Raw genomic sequence first — 20,454 nt, 5'->3', positions numbered from 1 at the left:
TTTCTATAATTTCCATGTTGAGGGTTCATCCCAAAAACGTTTTAATTTCATAAACGGTGATAGAGTTCCATGTGAATTGTGTGACAAGAGCTGAATTTGGGTGTCGCCATGTATTGTGGTGTATAAATAGCCTTGGCCCACAATTGGTACAAATCTTCTGTGAAGAACAGTGGAGGGGCTGAACACTAGTGCTGGCAATGCAAAGCTTGCTGTCAGAACCAAACTCATTCATCCACTGTCATCAATGAGGTAAGTTTTGACAGCTCAGGATAATGATCTGTGATTGGCTGCAGCTGGTCACATGGTACAGGGTACTGAGATTGGCCCCATGTATCATGTGACAACTGTGGACCAATCTAAGCTCACTAGAAAGAGAAGCAGAGCTGTTATGAATGAGATTGATTCATAACAGCTTTGCTTACATAGTGATCATGTGATGACATAGTGATCTTCATTCCGTACGGGTACATCGTTTTTCCTGTAGCTGCTGCCCGGCCACAGTACATTGCGGGCGGGAAGTGGTTAAACAGAAAGTGATAATGAGGGAGGAGTCAATACCCCAATGATGGTGGTCTTCAGGATCAGTCCAGTCTTCATCTTGGTTGTTCTCCCCCATCCTCACTCTCTGACCTCTGGTGGGGCTCAGCCCCGCTGTTCTTCATGACTAAATCATGGAGTAAATAAGGAAGTGCAGTACTTCTTGTGTTGGGAAGACGGCGATGAGTGATAGAGGGGGTGGGGACCCTCGTCCTATAATCCCCTCATCACTGTCCCTCCTATAAAAGACAGTTCTGGTTGTTTCCTCACTCTCTGACTAAGGTCCATGAATAAAGAAATGACCTGGTAGGAGATCAGAGGAGCCATTTCCTAGTTCCCTTGAGGGTGGAATTGTAAGCTCCTCAGAGACCAAGCTGCCTGATGTGGGCGGAGTCCTGGTTTGGGGGAACCAATCAGCTCCTGTCTAGTAATCCTCTTTGTCTTTGTATTTTAGTCCATGGCCGGGAGATGAGGAAAACCTCCGAGGATTGTCTCACTTTGTCTCCAGACTGGAAAGTAGAAGATGAGGACATCACACAGTATAGTCCAGGAGAAAACCCGGCTCCCTCCAATGTCCATCCGGTACCACCCAGTGTAGATGGACCATCGGATTCCTCGTATCCTCAGACTGTGTGGGACCGGGCCGGCCTTCCAATAGGGAAGAGATTCTCCTGTACTGAGTGCGGGAAAGGTTTCCATTGTAAATCTGGTCTTAATGTGCACAAAAGATCTCACACGGGGGAGAAACCATATACCTGTACTGAGTGCGGGAAAAGTTTCAGTTCTAAATCCGGTCTTAATAGGCATAAAAGATTTCACACGAGTGAGAAGCCATATTTCTGTTCTGAGTGCGGGAAGTGTTTCCATTTAAAATATACTCTTAAGGTGCATATCAGAACTCACACAGGAGAGAAGTCATATACCTGTCCTGAGTGCGGGAAATGCTTTTCAAAGAAGTGCAGTCTTAATCTACATCAGAGATCTCACACAGGGGAAAAGCCATATTCCTGTCCTGAGTGTGGGAAATGTTTTTCAGCTAAGACCAATCTTGAAATACATCAGCGATCTCACACAGGGGTGAAGCCATATTCCTGTTCTGAGTGTGGTAAATGTTTTTCAAAGAAATCTATACTTCAATTACATCAGAAATCTCACACGGGGGAGAAGCCGTATTTCTGCCATGACTGCGGGAAATGTTTTCCAAGGAACTGTGATCTTCTTGTACATCAGCGAACTCACACGGGGGAGAAGCCGTTTTCCTGTGCTGAGTGCGGGAAATGTTTTTCAAGAAATCGTAATCTTCTTCTACATTATAGATCTCACACGGGGGAGAATTCACTTTCCTGTCCTGAGTGCGGGAAATGTTTTGCAACAAAAAGATACTTTGTAATTCATCAGAGGTCTCACACGGGGGAGAAGCCATATTCTTGTCTTGAGTGCGGGAAATGTTTTTCACAGAAATCCGATCTTTGCAAACATCACAGATCTCACACGGGGGATAAGCCATATTCCTGTCCTGAGTGTGGGAAATGTTTTTCACGTAAGTCCTATCTTAATACACATCAAAGATCTCACACGGGGGAAAAGCCATATTCCTGTCCTGAGTGTGGGAAATGTTTCTCAAACAATTCCAGTCTTTACACACATCGGAGATCTCACACGGGGGAGAAGCCGTATTCCTGTCATGAGTGCGGGAAATGTTTTTCACAGAAGTTCAATCTTCACACACATCAGAGATCTCACATGGAGAAGCCATATTCCTGTCCTGAGTGCGGGAAATGTTTCTCAGACAAGACCAGTCTTTACACACATCAGAGATCTCACACGGTGGAGAAGCCATATTCCTGTCCTGAGTGTGGGAAATGTTTTTCAGATAAGTCCCATCTTTCCAGTCATCAGAGATCTCACACGGGGGAGAAGCCATATTCTTGTCTTGAGTGTGGAAAACATTTTTCACAGAAGGCCCATCTTTCCAGGCATCAGAGATCTCACACGGGGGAGAAGCCACTTTCCTGTCCTGAGTGAGGGAAATGTTCCTCACTGATGTCCTGTCTTCCTGTACATCAGGGATCCCACACAACCCTGGAGGTGTATTAGTGCCTTGAGTGCGGGAAATGTCTTCTAGATGAATGTTGCTGGACATCCCAGCTCTCATGTGGGGAAGAAGCACACCCTGATATACACCTCAGATATACTCCATGGCTGATCTTCATCATGGAAGAAACAGTTCATAAGGAGATCAGAGGTCCCCAAAGACATGGATGAAGTGTGGGACCGGGTTGGCCATTGATGGCAGGAGAAGAATAAAAATGGAGTCCTGCCCTGTGATTGGCTGAGTACATTTTGTGGTGGGAGATTTCACAAACACTTATAGATCTATTAAATAAAAGTTTAATAAATGTGACCGGCATTCTCCCGGCTGTGACATCTTTTGGCCACATTTTATTTCATATGATCATTGGCTCCAAATAGGGACCATCATTTCGTATTCTGCGACTTTTACTGATGGAGGTATTTCAGGAAAATACTGCATTATGACCACTAGATGGTGCTGACAATCAAAGGAAATCACTGTGTTAAATCACATAGGTCCAGAATTTGTAATGTCTGGATGGACACTTGTCTCTTCCGTCCAATGAATGGTCTATAAGTGGAGCCCTTAGTTCCCTTCATCAGGCATGGATTCATCTCCATCACTGAGGTCATCCTCATCACTTGTGAGTACAGAACACACTGAAGGATAGAAGGTCATCCAAGCAGCAATAATAAACCAACCATTCATTTACAGCTGAAAATGTGCATTCCGCCATTAGATGGCGCAACGTTTTATAGGAATTAGTGTCATCTAGTGAACAAATGCAATATTTTACCCAAAAACAGGAAACAAAGGAGGTTGTGCTGAGTAACTAGATACCCAACACGCCCAGCCCTACAATGGTGTGATGATGAAACCATGACAAAATTTGTCCTCAGAAATGGCCCCTAGGGGGCGCTATAAAAGCCTTTCCAGATCCTCAGTGTAGAGGTGACCCTGAATAATGGATGGAGAAGGATTGCTCTCACTCCGGCATGCATGGCGTGATGTAATGTGTGGGGCAATCCATGATCTTGTATGTAGGCACAGGTGGAATATTGGTTAGTATGTATGTGGGAACTCAATGATTAGGGGGCGGGGTTTTAGGTGTTTGGGTGCACCTTTCATTTTTTCACTGTAATGCCAACATATAAGGAACTAATATCCCCCATATGATCGCATTTTGTGGTGACGGGTTCTCTTTAATTAGACATCATGGCCCTGATTTACTAAGAATTGAGTCTACCAGCAGATGCTGAACATTCAGGCAGACTAAATTCAATCAATCTAGACCTGTCAGTCTTCTGAAAGGCGTCTACTTTGTAGACTCTTTCCTGTTAGTAAATGTAGAATCGCGTTTGGCACATTTTTAGGTGCAATACCGGATATGTTCACTAGATGGCACACAACTGCAGGCTTTTTCCCATTGCCGTTTTTCTGTTTGCATATGAGAATACTTAGAATTTAAAGTAAAAAGTACACCTATATATTTTTTTTTTTTTGCTGTTTCTCCAAAATGATCAGACAACTAATGCATTTCCTAATGAATGTTATTCTATTTTCAAATGTCAAACATTTTCACACTTATATCTCAGTATCTAGTTCTAATTTCCTAATATAATTATATATCTGCATTCTCTTTAATCATGTAACTATTCTATGTTACAGTAATAGTGCAGCGCTATAAATGCATGTGATCAATCATAAACGCATGGAAAATAAAAAAAGTGCGATAATGATGTAAACTGGTAAATGGTGCTAAAAAAAGTTCATATACTCATTCCTGAATAATGGAATGTCCTTGGTGTGAGAGTACCAACTCAGAGAGTGCCTATGAATGGCACGTGTGGTTTATCCATGATGGACAGTAGTGCAGACGGTTTATCCGTGACGGACAGTATGGCGGACGCTCCTCAATGGCGGTGGTGTGGCGTCATCAATAGAGCTCCACTCAATGTATTTCGTGTACCAACATGTCCTCAGGGGCACACCAATAGGACGTGTTGGTACACGAAATGCATTGAGTGGAGCCCTATTGCTGATGCCATGTCGCCGCCATTGAGCAGCATCTGCCATCTTGGTACTCACTTTGCTATTATTTTTATTACTCCACGTGGATATTTTAAATTGTTACTCAAGACCATTATAATAAAGTACTATTAAGCACCTTTCTGGCTCCTGTGGCTGAGATAATTCCTTCCCAGGACCATTTTGGCACCCACCCTGATGGATGGAGCTGGATGACTAACCCATAGCTGCCAGCATACCGCTGCACCCCCAGATGTGTGATGTGTATAACCCATGCACATTAATACTTTTGTTCTGGTGAGTGTAGACCAGTCCCAAGGGTGGTTTACCTTTCACGAGTTCATGCACTACTGTCCATCACGGATAAACCACACGTGCCATTCATAGGCACTCTCTGAGTTGGTACTCTCACACCAAGGACATTCCATTATTCAGGAATGATTCTATGAACTTTTTTTAGCACCATTTACCATTTTACATCATTATTGCACTTATTTGCACTTTGTTGACTTTACATGCGTTGATGATTGATAACATGCATTTATAGCGCTGCACTATTACTGTAACATATTTCTATTCTGGGACTGTTGCCAATACCCTGAGTGCTAGCTGCTACCTTCATATCTATACCTAGATTTATATTTATATTGTGTAATACCATTTTATATTTGACCAGCGCTCGCTTTATCATTATTTGTAAACAATGTAACTATTCTACATTGTAGCTCAAACTGTGTCTCCCACAGTGGCTTAGTGGTTAGAGCTCAGAACTTACAGCACTTGGGTCATGGGTTCTAATCCCAGTCATGGCTGCACCTGTCTGCATCTCAGTTTGCATGCTTTCTCTGCACGGGTGTGTTTCTGCCAACACTCCAAAGACATGCTGTTAGGTTAATTGGGCCTGGTATATGTCAAAAACCAGTTGTTTTTTAAAAAACAAAAATATATCAGTCATTACCACCAAGGGTAAAAAAAAAATCGGCCGATTTTCGTCCCGTCTATGGCCGGCATTTTTACTTCTGTCTCTTGCAGAGAGCTCCGCTATTATATTTTACATGAAAAGTCTTGCTGTTGCAACATTATATCCATTTGTATCCATTTCAGATACAGATGTTTTTATTTGGATACAAATAGATATATTGTTGCAACCACAAGCATTTTCATGTATAATGTAATAGCAGACTGGAATTCTTCTTCTTCTTCCTCTTTTTCTTCTTCTTGCAGGTCACGGCCCATGCGCAGATTTTTTATCAGTAAAACGATTAGCCGATTTGCTCATCATTGCTGGGATAATCAGCCGATCGTCAAAATCATCCTGACCCTGACCAAAATTTTCCAACTTTGCTGATAAAAAAAAATGTGCCAAAATCCGGAAAAACAGCCGACCAACTAACCCACTAATGGTGCAAAAATTGGCTGATTTTTTTTTTGGCCGATTTTCGACCCGTGTATGGCCTGCATTAGATTGTAAGCTCCTTGACATTTGTGAATGCCCAAAATATGGAGATCAATTTCCAGGGTTCTGTCAGTGCCAGGAATATAGATCAATTAATTAAGATTTTGGCTACTGACTAGAAAGTGGAAAGGGAGTGAATCTTACCTGTGTCCTGTTCTTCTGACAAGTTTGAAACTCTCAATTTTCTTTCTGTTTATATTTCATTACAACTTTGTTTCTCTTCTCTAAGGCTACATTCACACTAGCTTTGTCAGCAGGTGTCAGACAGGTGTTTGGGAAGCATTTTTTACGCTTCTCAAACGCCTTTGAAAATTCTGCACATGGCAGCACACAGCTCTGTTCACACTGAAGCGTTAGCATTGCGTCATGGCAAAAACTGACGCCTCATGTCGAGTCAGGAGGAGTTGAAGCCTCGCATTCAAGTCTATGGTGCCGCTCCTCAAATGCCTGGCAGACATTTGTGGTGTGGTTGTGAGGCGTTTTCGGAGCGTCAATACCATTTAACTTCATTACAGGCATTTGTGGCGCAGTTTTAACGCTTGGTAAATGCTTATCACATGCCTCAAAACTGCACATAGGGCATTTGAGGAGCATTAAAACCGCTTCCCAAACACCTGTCCAATGCCATGGGGGCGTATGGCAAGAGTTAGAAATAAAGTCACGTGTGAATGAGCGCTTAAACCTCTCTCCTTATACAACTTGTCCCCCTCCCCCCATCTTCACCTGTTCCCTCCCCCGCCCCCCTGTCATCACCTGTTCCCCTCCCCCCTGTCATCACCTATTCCCGCCCCCCTGTCATCACCTGTTCCCCTCCCCCCCTGTAATCACCTGTTCCCTCCCCCACCCCCCTGTCATCACCTGTTCCCCTCCCCCCTGTCATCACCTATTCCCTCCCCCGCCCCCCCTGTCATCACCTGTTTCCTCCCCCACCCCCCCGTCATCACCTGTTCCCTCCCCCACCCCCTTGTCATCACCTGTTCCATCTGCAAATCTATGTATCCCCGCCCCACTCTTTGTATATAACTATTTCCTGATCTTGTTAATGTGTCTCATTTTCTATCACCTCCAGCTCAGATCTCACATTATTATACGATTGCTGATTGTATCTCACCACTAGTCTGATTGAATTCACAATTCCTGGTCAGTCCCGTTCCCTGACCTATAATAACCTTTAGGGCCAGTTCACACTACATGTGTTTCAGTTGCTTTTTTTGCATCCAAAACGCACAGAAAGGTTATATGGTTGTCAATGTCATAGTTCACATCAGCGCTTGCAGTTCCAGTGCGTTGCAGGTGCTGCCAAAAAAGTCAACCAGGCTGCATTGTTTATGCATAGAATTGTACTGGAACGTGGTAAAACGCCCTGGAACGCACTAAAACGCACATGTCCTTAATTAAATTTTAGAAAGAGAGGGGGGAAATTAACTGGAATGCATAAAAAAATGCACTGGAACACGTCAAAAACGCATCCAAACTGCACTGGAACACACCAAAAACACATCCAAAATGCATTGGAACACACAAAAAACCCATCCAAAATGCAGTGGAACACACCAAAAACACATCCAAAATGCTCTATGGGGACACAGCAGCTGTATGAACACAGGTTGTCATCTGACAGGTGTGAAGGCGTGGGGAAGTGGCCCTGAATGCTCACTGTCTGTGTTCAGGGCTGTACACCTGCACCCATATGCTTATCAAATTATGACCTGCAGCATTTCCATAGTGTAACATAGGTTGCTTGCAAACGGCGACAGACACAAAAACAAACCACTGATTCTCACGCTACAGGCCACAGCACCCATGTGAATGAGCCCCAAGACCTCCATTACACACACAGCTTTATTTATGAACTCAGTACAGTTTTATAATTTAGATTTCACAGGAATATGGTTGGGATTATGTCCATTAATAATGTTTTTAGTGTATTTGTACCATAAATATAATTTGGATATTCTCTCTGGCGGTGGGGGGCTGTCAGGTATGCTGTACGGGGCCCCATGATATCTAACAGTGGCCCTGGGTGTATGCTTGTGTCTATGCCACCTGTATAGTTAGGAAGAACCTTGAACCTCTGCTATGTACCTCAATGGATCTAGGAATTGGACATGTTTTCAACTGAAAATACAACAATTATTAGTAATGTTTCCCCAGCAAATGAGGATCAGCTCCTCGGTGGAGAACAGCGATCTCGCATGTCCAGATGTGGTCTGGAATTCCACAAAAGAACAATTCACAAAACTAAAACATAGACTTGTAAATGACCACTAAACTCTCCTAACTACACTCCCATCCACTAACACTCCCCACTTCCACTTCCGGGTGTGTGCAAACGTCCTTCCGCAAACGTCATGACGTATTTCCGGTATGACAGCTGCTCTAGCGCCTCCTCCAACAGCCGTCTTGGCGTTGATTTATGCACCATAGCAATTTTACATGCGGCTCCATTGTGGATATGACATTCGCAAATATATGTTTGCAGTTCTATTGTGGATTTGGCATCGGTGACTGTATGCTTGCAGCTATACTGTGTATATGACATTGGTGAATGTGTGCTTGCAGCTCTACTGTGTATATGACATTGGTGAATGTGTGCTTGCAGCTATACTGTGTATATGACATTGGTGAATGTGTGCTTGCAGCTCTACTGTGTATATGACATTGGTGAATGTGTGCTTGCAGCTCTACTGTGTATATGACATTGGTGAATGTGTGCTTGCAGCTCTACTGTGTATATGACATTGGTGAATGTGTGCTTGCAGCTCTACTGTGTATATGACATTGGTGAATGGGTGCTTGCAGCTCTACTGTGTATATGACATTGGTGAATGTGTGCTTACAGCTATACTGTGTATATGACTTTGGTGAATGTGAGCTTGCAGCTATACTGTGTATATGACATTGGTGAATGTATGCTTGTAGCTTTACTGTGTATATGACATTGGTGAATGTGTGCTTGCAGCTATACTGTGTATATGACATTGGTGAATGTAGGCTTGCACTATACTGTGTATATGACATTGGCGAATATATATTTGCCAGTAAAAGCCCAAAGTCAACATAAATTGGAGGCCCAATTTATTACTGTTAAGAGGATTGTAGAAAAAGAATAGCTAGCTGCACATTGAACACGACCTATTCATTGGTACAGAACATGATCTTGTGGTGCAATAGAGGGCTTTTGGTTTGTTTGGACATACTTGCACATGTGCGCTCTAACAAGGAAGATTTGAGCATATTATATAGCTAACAACAATAAGTATTAGGGGTGCGAGTACATTTATTTATGGTACTTATATAGCGCTGTCAATTTACACAGTGCTTTACATATATATGTTGTAAATTCACATCAGTCCCTAACCCTCAAGGGGTGTACTATCTAAGGTCCCTAACTTACATTCATACATATACTAGGGCCAATTTTGACAGGATCCAATTAACCTACCAGCATGTCTTTAGAGTGTGGAAGGAAACCGGAGTACCCAGAGGAAACCCACACAGACACAGGGAAAACATGCAAACTCCAGGCAGGAGGTGCCATGGTTGGGATTTGAACCAACAACCCTAGTACTACCAGGCAGAAGTGCTAACAATTTAGCCACTGTGCTACATTCAACTAGAACATGAAATAATCCCCCCCCCCAAAAAAAAAACATATTCCAAATGTTTATTGATCAAATACACATTCCACATTTATTTGGACAGCAACAACAAGTAGGTACATTCAATTTCTTGGTAAAAAAAAAAAAAAAAAAGCAGGATTGATGTTGCTAAAATAGAACGGTCCTGCTCATAAGAGCTTACAATCTAAAAGATTATACTTATAATGAACTGTGCTTTCACAGGTTACAGCAGAAAACAGTTAATATAAATCACGTATTAGGCTTATCTATCCACAAAATAAGCTGCAGATCAAAATATCAATATAAAAATACATACGTGCCAAAATAACACCTCCCACCTCCCCAAATCCCCCACACATACATTTCTCACCATGTTTGTCTGAAAACTGCATTTCAGTCTAAATAAAGCAAACTTGGAAGAGCAGAGCAATGGACATGTGTTAGGATTACAATGCAAAGATAATAAACACACAATCATTATACAATAACACACAAACACACCTTAGAAGGAAGAACATGCAAAACATTTACAGCCCACATCAAAACACAGCGTGAGTGTGGCCTGGGGCAATTCACCACAATATCTCTTCCTCCCCCAAACACAGCGTGAGTGTGGCCTGGGGCAATTCACCACAATATCTCTTCCCCCCCAAACACAGCGCGAGTGTGGCCTGGGGCAAGTCACCACAATATCTCTTCCTCCCCCAAACACAGCGTGAGTGTGACCTGGGGCAATTCACCACAATATCTCTTCCTCCCCCAAACACAGCGTGAGTGTGGCCTGGGGCAATTCACCACAATATCTCTTCCCCCCCCCAAACACAGCGTGAGTGTGGACTGGGGCAAGTCACCACAATATCTCTTCCTCCCCCAAACACAGCGTGAGTGTGGCCTGGGGCAATTCACACAATATCTCTTCCTCCCCCAAACACAGCGTGAGTGTGGCCTGGGGCAATTCACCACAATATCTCTTCCTCCCCAAACCACCACAGACAAGGACTTGCAGAAATAATGTAGCCTGTGCAAGGAAAAAATCAGCCCCAACTGCATCTCTTTATATAAGGTAGGCCACACCCACCACTGTCATTCATTTGGTCAGAGAAAGTGTTTGCACCTGATGAATCCTCTTCCCACCTGCGGTATACAGGCACCACAAATCAGAGTCAGAAAGAAAGCCACAGTGAAGTGTACCTGTGCAGCATACAACATAACATTGAACAGGGATGTGAAGGGAACCCTATTGGCAATATTTCTTGGCCCTATGGGCACAATTCAATCCAGATTATCGCATGAGTTAAGGCAGTCACATGACCACATCTCGCATGCAATACTGAAAATGTCAATTCACTTTTGCTAATATGCGGCATTTCCCATAAATCGGAAAAACACTCAGGAAATCAAACATAAAAAAGGCCTTACACTGTGGTCACATCAAAGCCGATTTGGCATTGTAACCCGTGTGTGTCACCTTGTGTGTCTGTACCCAGGCCAAACATTCCAGGGGAGGGAAACTTCTAATCCAGGGGGCGGAGACTTCTGATCGGGGCCATATGGGGGATTTCTGTTATCATTATGATTTAAAAAGGAGCCAAACAACTCTGTGATTATAAATGGCTTCATATGATCACTATCCCAATAAAAGACAGTTTTTTGGCAGATCAGTCATATTTTCAATATCAATACCAAAATGTCACAATTTCTGCCAGGGTATGCAAACCTTTGAGCACAACTGTGTATATATATATATATGTCTATATGTATGTGTGTATATAGTGTGTATATATAATATAATATATAATGCTCAGTACATAATTGCCATAAAATAAATGTAATAAAATGTTGATCACTGAAATTAATAACAAAAGTATGAATACAAATACACCGTGTTCCAAATTATTATGCAAATTATATTTTTGTCATTTCCCTCAATAATTGATGTAAATAACAGTCGGCATAATTCTCAGGTTACAACTATAAGAGTACAATTCACATTTTATTGAACAAACCTCCTAATGATAACAGGATTTTTGTTCCAAATTATTCCGCACAGGAAGTTTCAAAACACTTTATAGGTTGTAAAGAACTGAAAATTGTCATTTGTTGTGTTTGCAGCATATTTACTGAAATCAAAAGCTATTTCAATCCAACTTTTAACAACATTTTAACTTTGTAAACATTTGAAGCGGTCACGTTACATTGTAACATAGGAGCCCTTATCTGATAGCAGATCACAAGTCTGGCATCCATTGAACTTGGGAGTTTTTGGACAGTTTCTGCTTGAATTTGTTTGCAAGATGTCAGAATAGCCTCCCAGAGCTGCTGTTTGGATGTAAACTGCCCCCACCCTCATAGATCTTTTGCTTGAGGATGCTCCAAAGGTTCTCAATAGGATTGAGGTCAGGGGAGGATGGAGGCCACACCATGACTCTCTCTCCATTTATCCCCATAGCAGCCATTGATGCAGAGGTATTCATTGCAGCATGAGATGGTGCATTGTCATGCATGAAGATGATTTTATTACAGAAAGCAGAGTTCTTCCTTCTGTACCAGGGAAGAAAGTGGTCAGTCATAAACTCCACATACTTTGCAGAGGTCATCTTTACACCTTCGGGGACCCTAAAGGGGCCGACCAGCTCTGTTCCCATGATTCCGGCCCAAAACATGACTCCACCACCACCTTGCTGACGTCACAGCCTTGTTGGAACAGGGTGGCCGTCCACCAACCATCCACTACTCCATCCATCTGGACCATCCAGGGTTGCACGGCACTCATCAGTGAACAGGACTGTTTGAAAATGAGTCTTCATGTATTTTTCTGCCCAATGCAGCCGTTCCTGCTTGTGAGCATTGGTTAGGGGTGGCCGAATAGAAGGTTTATGCACAGTTGCAGGACTCTGGAGGACTCTACACCTTGATTTCCGTGGGACTCCAGAGGCACCAGCAGCTTCAAATATCTGTTTGCTGCTATGTAATGGGATTTTAGCAGCTGCTCTCTTGATCCGATGCATGGATCTGGCAGAAATCTTCCTCAATGTGCCTTTATCTGCACCAACCCGTCTGTGCTCTGAATCAGCCACAAATCTCTTCATAGTGCGATGATCACGCTTAGATTTTCGTGAAATATTGAATGTTTTCATACCTCGTCCAAGGCATCGAACTATTTCACTCTTTTCGGCAGCAGAGATCCTTTTTCTTCCCCATATTGCTTGAAAATGGTTCTCTGCTTAATAATGTGGAACGCCGTCCTTTAGGAGTTTTTCCTTAAATTGGGCTCACCGGTAAATCTAATTATCACAGGTGTCCCAGATTGTTTTCAGTGATCAAAAGAGCCCTGACACACAATGCCATCCATGAGTTACACTGAAAAAAAAAATATTTCATCTTTGTGACACTTAAATGGAATTTGCAGAATAATTTGGAACACGGTGTAGTAATAAATCCATGATTCAGCTTTACCTGTACATTGTGATCAGAGCATATCGATCTTTTGCTGAGTGATTTGCATTAAATCCATGTTATTAGAGCTCTTAAAATGCTTCAGCAACTCTTTAGAACTCTTTCCAAGTGATCAGATGGGTTTAGAGGAATATTATGAGGAAGTATTGTGTTCGATGTGTCAGAATTGTAACAACGGCAGTGGAGAGAGGAACTTCAAACAATCAATCAACAGCAGAGGCTGCTCAGATGGCGGTGGAATGCACGCCGGTATGTAACCACTAATGGGTGCCTGCTCAATGCGTTCCAACCGCCATCTTTACTTGTCACTGGAGGGCATATCACAGGAGGTGCAACCGAGAAGCCTCTGAAACCGCCCATATGTAAATCCGAACAGACGGAGGGCGGCTGCACACAGCCACAGTCTACTGCTCACTGCATCGTCACTTGTGGGATGGAGAGCCCAGGAACCAACACCTCCATCACACAACACAAGGAGGGATGGAGGGGCACAGCGTCCACCTTGCACTAGATGGAAGAGTTTATGGATTATGATCCAAAGGAGGAAGGAAAAAAAGGGGGAAATTATGCAAATAACTTAAAAAATAAAATAAATGATTAACTAACAATTGATGGACCACAACACTGGTAAATTGAATTGATGATGCGACGTACGGTGAAGATGCCGATTTCCTTGCGATTTGAAAAACTTCTGACAGATCTCTATGCAAATCGTCACAAAAGTAGTACATGTACTACTATAGAAATCAGTGTCGGAAACGCACCCATGTGACCGCTCTAATAGCAGACAAGAGGGTGCAACTTGACATACGATTTGCAATCCTCATGTCATGCAAATCACATGCCAAGTCGCACTCAATGTTACTGCTATTAGAGCGTTCATATTGGTGTGGTTCAAACTTGGTTGGAGCTGCAACAATTTCTAAATAATGAATACACTACTTTTCATGTGATTTGCAGAGAGATCTGTGTCAGATGTGTTGCAGATCACACTTTAAATCAGCATGTCCCCCGACTTTGAAATCATGTGACTTCACTGTAAGTCCCATGATGTGACCGTAGTGTAAGTCGCACCACTTCAAAATCTGCTTTGATGTGACTGTGGAGTTAGCCCCCAGTCACATTGGGTGCAATTTTGCATACAATTTGCAAGTCGCAGGGCATGCAAATCGAATGCCAAGTCACATCCAGAGTGCACAATTTCAGGTGCGATTTGAGAATTGAAATTGTACCGGATATCGGATCTAATGAATGTGGATGTGAGTGTCTTAATGTAAGCGATTTGCTGCAGCACAATTTCAAAAGTAGTTCTTGTCTAACTTTTTCAGCATTTTGTAGCGATTTCACATATAGACTACTATAGAAATCGCAATAACTCATTGGTAAATCTACAGAAAATATGGTGAAAAAAAAGCAAAATTTAAATCACATCTAGTGTGAGCCAAGCAGGCAATCCAACAAAGGAAATAAATCTTTGAAGGCATGAGGTATCTGCATGCTCGGATAAGGGTCTGTTGTGGATATGCCGGGGGGGGGGGGGGGGGACTCCATGCCATTATTTTATTTTTAAATCCTTTTCTCTCACTCTTCTCATGGTTTGAAAAACCTTCCCAAAAAGTGGGTGGAGTGTAAACCAGCATTATCCAATCAATCATTAGTCCAGGCCCTTATCTCATCCCATCGTTTGACATTCACATAAGGTGCTACTTTAAAGGTGTTTGAACAGACAAGGCCTCATTCTAATTCACATTCTAGGGATCATTGAGACAGAAAGCAAAGATGCTGCCACCAGCACATGTATGTTAGTGTAGTCACACGGAGATCATGCAAATTCATTGCTGTGGTTGGGATTCAAACCAAAAAGCTTAGCGTTGTAAGATATGTTGGGGGGTGTGATCGCCGGTATTTGTATGACACCGCCCCTCACATAGCACACTAATAATATGTTGGGGGTGTGATCTCCGGTATTTGTATGACACCGCCCCTCACATAGTACACTAATAATATGTTGGGGGTGTGATCTCCGGTATTTGTATGACACCGCCCCTCACATAGCACACTAATAATATGTTGGGGGGGTGATCTCCGGTATTTGTATGACACCGCCCCTCACATAGTACACTAATAATATGTTGGGGTGTGATCTCCGGTATTTGTATGACACCGCCCCTCACATAGTACACTAATAATATGTTGGGGGGGTGATCTCCAATATTTGTATGACACCGCCCCTCACATAGTACACTAATAATATGTTGGGGGGGGTGATCTCCGGTATTTGTATGACACCGCCCCTCACGTAGTACACTAATAATATGTTGGGGGGTGTGATCTCCGGTATTTGTATGACACCGCCCCTCACGTAGTACACTAATAATATGTTGGGGGGGTGATCTCCGGTATTTGTATGACACCGCCCCTCACATAGTACACTAATAATATGTTGGGGGGGTGTGATCTCCGGTATTTGTATGACACCGCCCCTCACGTAGTACACTAATAACATGTTGGGGGAGGTGATCTCCGGTAATTGTATGACACCGCCCCTCACATAGTACACTAATAATATGTTGGGGGGGTGATCTCCGGTAATTGTATGACACCACCCCTCACTCTAGTGGCCATAATGAGGTATTACTTCCAAAATGCCTCAAATCAGGAAAAACAGTTCCATACCACATTATGGCCACTAGATGGAGACAATGATCATAGGAAATCCCTGTATGAAAAGACCAACATGTAACATGGCTGAATGAATGCTGGTCATATTAGTCCATCTATTCTCTAAGTGGGGTGGTATCTATTGGGCCAATCTCTTTTACAAACCACACATAATATCGCCCTTCAAAGTGAAAACAGAAATGATTTGCAGAAAATCAAAAAGTAGAAATATATTCAGGTGGATCCCCTCTACACAGACCCCATATGTAGACATAGAACAACAAGCTGTGTTCCCTCTCGTGCCGCACTCCTCCAACCACCCAAACCCACACAGAAGCCAAGGGAAATAATGAGAGGAAAGTTCCCCCCTAGTTTGGGGCGGAGTTCTCCTTCCCTCCTGTTGGGGGATAGGAGAAGGATGGACTGAAGACAGAGAGACGCTTCGGGGTCACCACTGTTCTGTAGAGCCTTGAAATGAAGGACATCAACTTCAGAAGTTCTTGTTGTCTGTGTAAAGTTCCCCGATAACGAGATCTGGGCTCTCCCGGCTTCTAGCTCTGTAACCCGCTATATCATTATCAGGAAACGCAACTCCGACACCCAAGAAGGGCTGAAGTTGTGTCCTTCATTTCCAGGATCTACTGACCACTCTGCACCCCGACATTTACTGCACTTCATCCATGTCTTTGGGGGCCTCTCATCTCCTTATCAACTGTTTCTTCCATGATGAAGATCAGCCATGGAGTATATCTGAGGTGTATATCAGGGTGTGCTTCTTCCCACATGAGAGCTGGGATGTCCAGCAACATTCATCTAGAAGACATTTCCCACACTCAAGGTACTAATACACCTCCAGAGTTGTGTGGGACCCCTCATGTACAGGAAGACAGGACTTCAGCGAGGAACATTTCCCTCACTCAGGACAGGAAAGTGGCTTCTGCCCCGTGTGAGATCTCTGATGTTTGGAAAGATTGAAGTTACTTGAAAAACATTTCCCACACTCAGGACAGGAATACGGCTTTTCCCCCGTGTGACATCTCTGATGTTTGTAAAGACGGGACTTCTCTGGAAAACCTTTCCCACACTCAGGACAGGAATATGGCTTCTCCCCTGTGTGAGATCTCTGATGTTTGAAAAGATTGGACTGCTGTGAAAAACATTTCCCACACTCAGGACAGGAATATGGCTTCTCCCCCGTATGAGATCTCTGATGTGTGTTAAGATGGAACTTCACTGAAAAACATTTCCCACACTCAGTACAGGAATATGGCTTCTCCCCCGTGTGAGATCTCTGATGTCTGTAAAGACTGGACGTCTCTGAAAAACATTTCCCACACTCAGGACAGGAATACGGCTTCTCCCCTGTGTGAGATCTCTGATGTATGGAAAGAACAGACTTGTCTGAAAAACATTTCCCACACTCAGGACAGGAATATGGCTTCTTCCCCGTGTGAGATCTCTGATGTCTGTAAAGACCGGACTTCTCTGAAAAACATTTCCCGCACTCAGGACAGGAATATGGCTTCTCCCCTGTGTGAGTTATTTTATGCCTATTAAGACCAGATTTATAATGGAAACCCTTCCCACACTCAGTACAGGAGAAGCTCTTCCCTGTTGGAAGGCCGGCCTGGTCCCGCACAGTCTGAGGTTCCTCAGGATACAAGGAATCCGATGGTCCATCTACACTGGGTGGTGCCGGATGGACATCCTCAGAGGTTTTCCTCATCTCCCGGCCATGGACTAAAAGACAAAGAGGATTCTCCCCCGTGTGAGATCTCTGATGTCTGTAAAGACTGGACTTGCTTGTAAAACATTTCCCGCACTCAGAACAGGAATATGGCTTCTCCCCCGTATGAGATCGCTGATGTGTGTAAAGATTGGACTTCAGTGAAAAACATTTCCCACACTCAGGACAGGAATACGGCTTCTCCCCTGTGTGAGTTCTCTGGTGTGTGTAAAGTTTGGACTTACTTGTAAAACATTTCCCGCACTCAGGACAAGAATATGCCTTATCCCCCATGTGAGATCTCTGATGTGTGTAAAGACTGGACTTCTCTGAAAAACATTTCCCGCACTCAGGACAGGAATATGGCTTCTCCCCCGTGTGAGATCTTTTGTGCACATTAAGAATGGATTTATAACTGAAACATTTTCCACACTCTGTACAGGAGAACCTCTTCCCTGTTGGAAGGCCGGTCCAGTCCCGCACAGTCTGAGGTTCCTCAGGATACAAGGAATCTGATGGTCCTTCTACACTGGGTGGTGCCGGATGGACATTGGAGGGAGCCGGGTTTTCTCCTGGACTATACTGTGTGATGTCCTCATCTTCTACTTTCCAGTCTGGAGACAAAGTGAGACAATCCTCGGAGGTTTTCCTCATCTCCCGGCCATGGACTAAAATACAAAGACAAAGAGGATTACTAGACAGGAGCTGATTGGTTCCCTCAAACCAGGACTCCGCCCACATCAGGCAGCTTGGTCTCTGAGGAGCTTACAATTCCACCCTCAAGGGAACTAGGAAATGGCTCCTCTGATCTCCTACCAGGTCATTTCTTTATTCATGGACCTTAGTCAGAGAGTGAGGAAACAACCAGAACTGTCTTTTATAGGAGGGACAGTGATGAGGGGATTATAGGACGAGGGTCCCCACCCCCTCTATCACTCATCGCCATCTTCCCAACACAAGAAGTACTGCACTTCCTTATTTAGTCCATGATTTAGTCATGAAGAACAGCGGGGCTGAGCCCCACCAGAGGTCAGAGAGTGAGGATGGGGGGAGAACAACCAAGATGAAGACTGGACTGATCCTGAAGACCACCATCATTGGGGTATTGACTCCTCCCTCATTATCACTTTCTGTTTAAGGGTCCAAAGTTGGAGGATGTTATCACATTATTATCACCATGTAAAAGTCTGTGCTCCAATCACATCATCCGATATAAAATGTCCAGCTGGGAGGAAATGGGGGAACAAAAGAGAATCCATATTATGTGTATATATAGCAGTGGGGGGAGGGGGCAGAAGTCAGGAGTATGTAATGTACAACATAGAGTATATAGTGCAGGGGTCAGGAGTATGTAATGTACAACATAGAGTATATAGTGCAGGGGTCAGGAGTATATAATGTACAACATAGAGTATATAGTGCAGGGGTCAGGAGTATGTAATGTACAACATAGAGTATATAGTGCAGGGGTCAGGAGTATGTAATGTACAACATAGAGTATATAGTGCAGGGGTCAGGGGTATGTAATGTACAACATAGAGTATATAGTGCAGGGGTCAGGAGTATGTAATGTACAACATAGAGTATATAGTGTAGGGGTCAGGAGTATGTAATGTACAACATAGAGTATATAGTGCAGGGGTCAGGAGAATGTAATGTACAACATAGAGTATATAGAGCAGGGGTCAGGAGAATGTAATGTACAACATAGAGTATATAGTGCAGGGGTCAGGAGTATGTAATGTACAACATAGAGTATATAGTGCAGGGTTCAGGAGTATGTAATGTACAACATAGAGTATATAGTGCAGGGGTCAGGAGTATGTAATGTACGACATAGAGTATATAGTGCAGGGGTCAGGAGTATGTAATGTACAACATAGAGTATAAAGTGCAGGGGTCAAGAGTATATAATGTACAACATAGAGTATATAGTGCAGGGGTCAGGAGTATGTAATGTACAACATAGAGTATATAGTGTAGGGGTCAGGAGTATGTAATGTACAACATAGAGTATATAGTGCAGGGGTCAGGAGAATGTAATGTACAACATAGAGTATATAGAGCAGGGGTCAGGAGAATGTAATGTACAACATAGAGTATATAGTGCAGGGGTCAGGAGTATGTAATGTACAACATAGAGTATATAGTGCAGGGGTCAGGAGTATGTAATGTACAACATAGAGTATATAGTGCAGGGGTCAGGAGTATGTAATGTACAACATAGAGTATATAGTGCAGGGGTCAGGGGTATGTAATGTACAACATAGAGTATAAAGTGCAGGGGTCAAGAGTATATACAGTTGTGTCCAAAATTATTCAACCCCCACTGAAATTGAGTGTTTTGGCCAGTTTGACATTGCTTTTGATCATTCAGTCATCTTGCTTACATTTACATTAAAGAGGCACTTGTAGGTCAGACAAATATAACATAACAGTTATAATGAAATAACCACAAATGTCTTTTCTGTGCTCACAGCATTATCAGTTTTATTCAACCCCCAAGTGACATTCAATCTTAGTACTTAGTACAGCATCCTTTTACAGTTATAACAGCTTTTAAACGTGAAGCATAGCTTGACACAAGTGTCTTGCAGCGATCTACGGGTATCTTCGCCCATTCTTCATGGGCAAAGGCCTCCAGTTCAGTCACATTCTTAGGCTTGCGCACTGCAACTGCTTTCTTTAAGTCCCACCAGAGGTTCTCAATCGGATTTAAGTCTGGTGACTGCGATGGCCACTCCAAAATGTTCCAGCCTTTCCTCTGCAACCATGCTCTAGTGGACTTGGAGGTATGCTTGGGATCATTGTCCTGTTGAAAGGTCCAACGTCTCCCAAGCCTCAGGTGTGTGACGGACTGCATCACGTTTCCATCCAATATCTCCTGGTACTG

The 20,454-nt window shown here is 43.3% G+C and overlaps 1 protein-coding gene across 1 annotated transcript; it reads left to right on the top strand.

Moving 5' to 3' along the window:
• The first annotated feature begins 995 nt into the window (after positions 1-995).
• On the top strand, positions 996-2,885 carry LOC149468169 (uncharacterized). Its single transcript, XM_089670693.1, has one exon. The coding sequence runs from the start codon at positions 1,006-1,008 to the stop codon at positions 2,560-2,562; it is 1,557 nt and encodes a 518-aa protein (XP_089526819.1). The 5' UTR covers positions 996-1,005; the 3' UTR covers positions 2,563-2,885.
• Positions 2,886-20,454: the final 17,569 nt, after the last annotated feature.

Source organism: Staurois parvus, unplaced genomic scaffold (genome assembly GCF_062004578.1).
Source record: "Staurois parvus isolate SC_StPar_1 unplaced genomic scaffold, SC_StPar_1.0 ptg000092l, whole genome shotgun sequence".
NCBI lineage: Eukaryota > Metazoa > Chordata > Amphibia > Anura > Ranidae > Staurois > Staurois parvus.
Note: the sequence above shows the minus strand (reverse complement) of the source record. Positions and strands in the feature narration are given on the sequence as shown.

Excerpts from the sequence above, each read along its gene's own strand:
- LOC149468169 (XM_089670693.1), top strand. The coding sequence starts at position 1,006 with ATGAGGAAAACCTCCGAGGATTGTCTCACTTTGTCTCCAGACTGGAAA.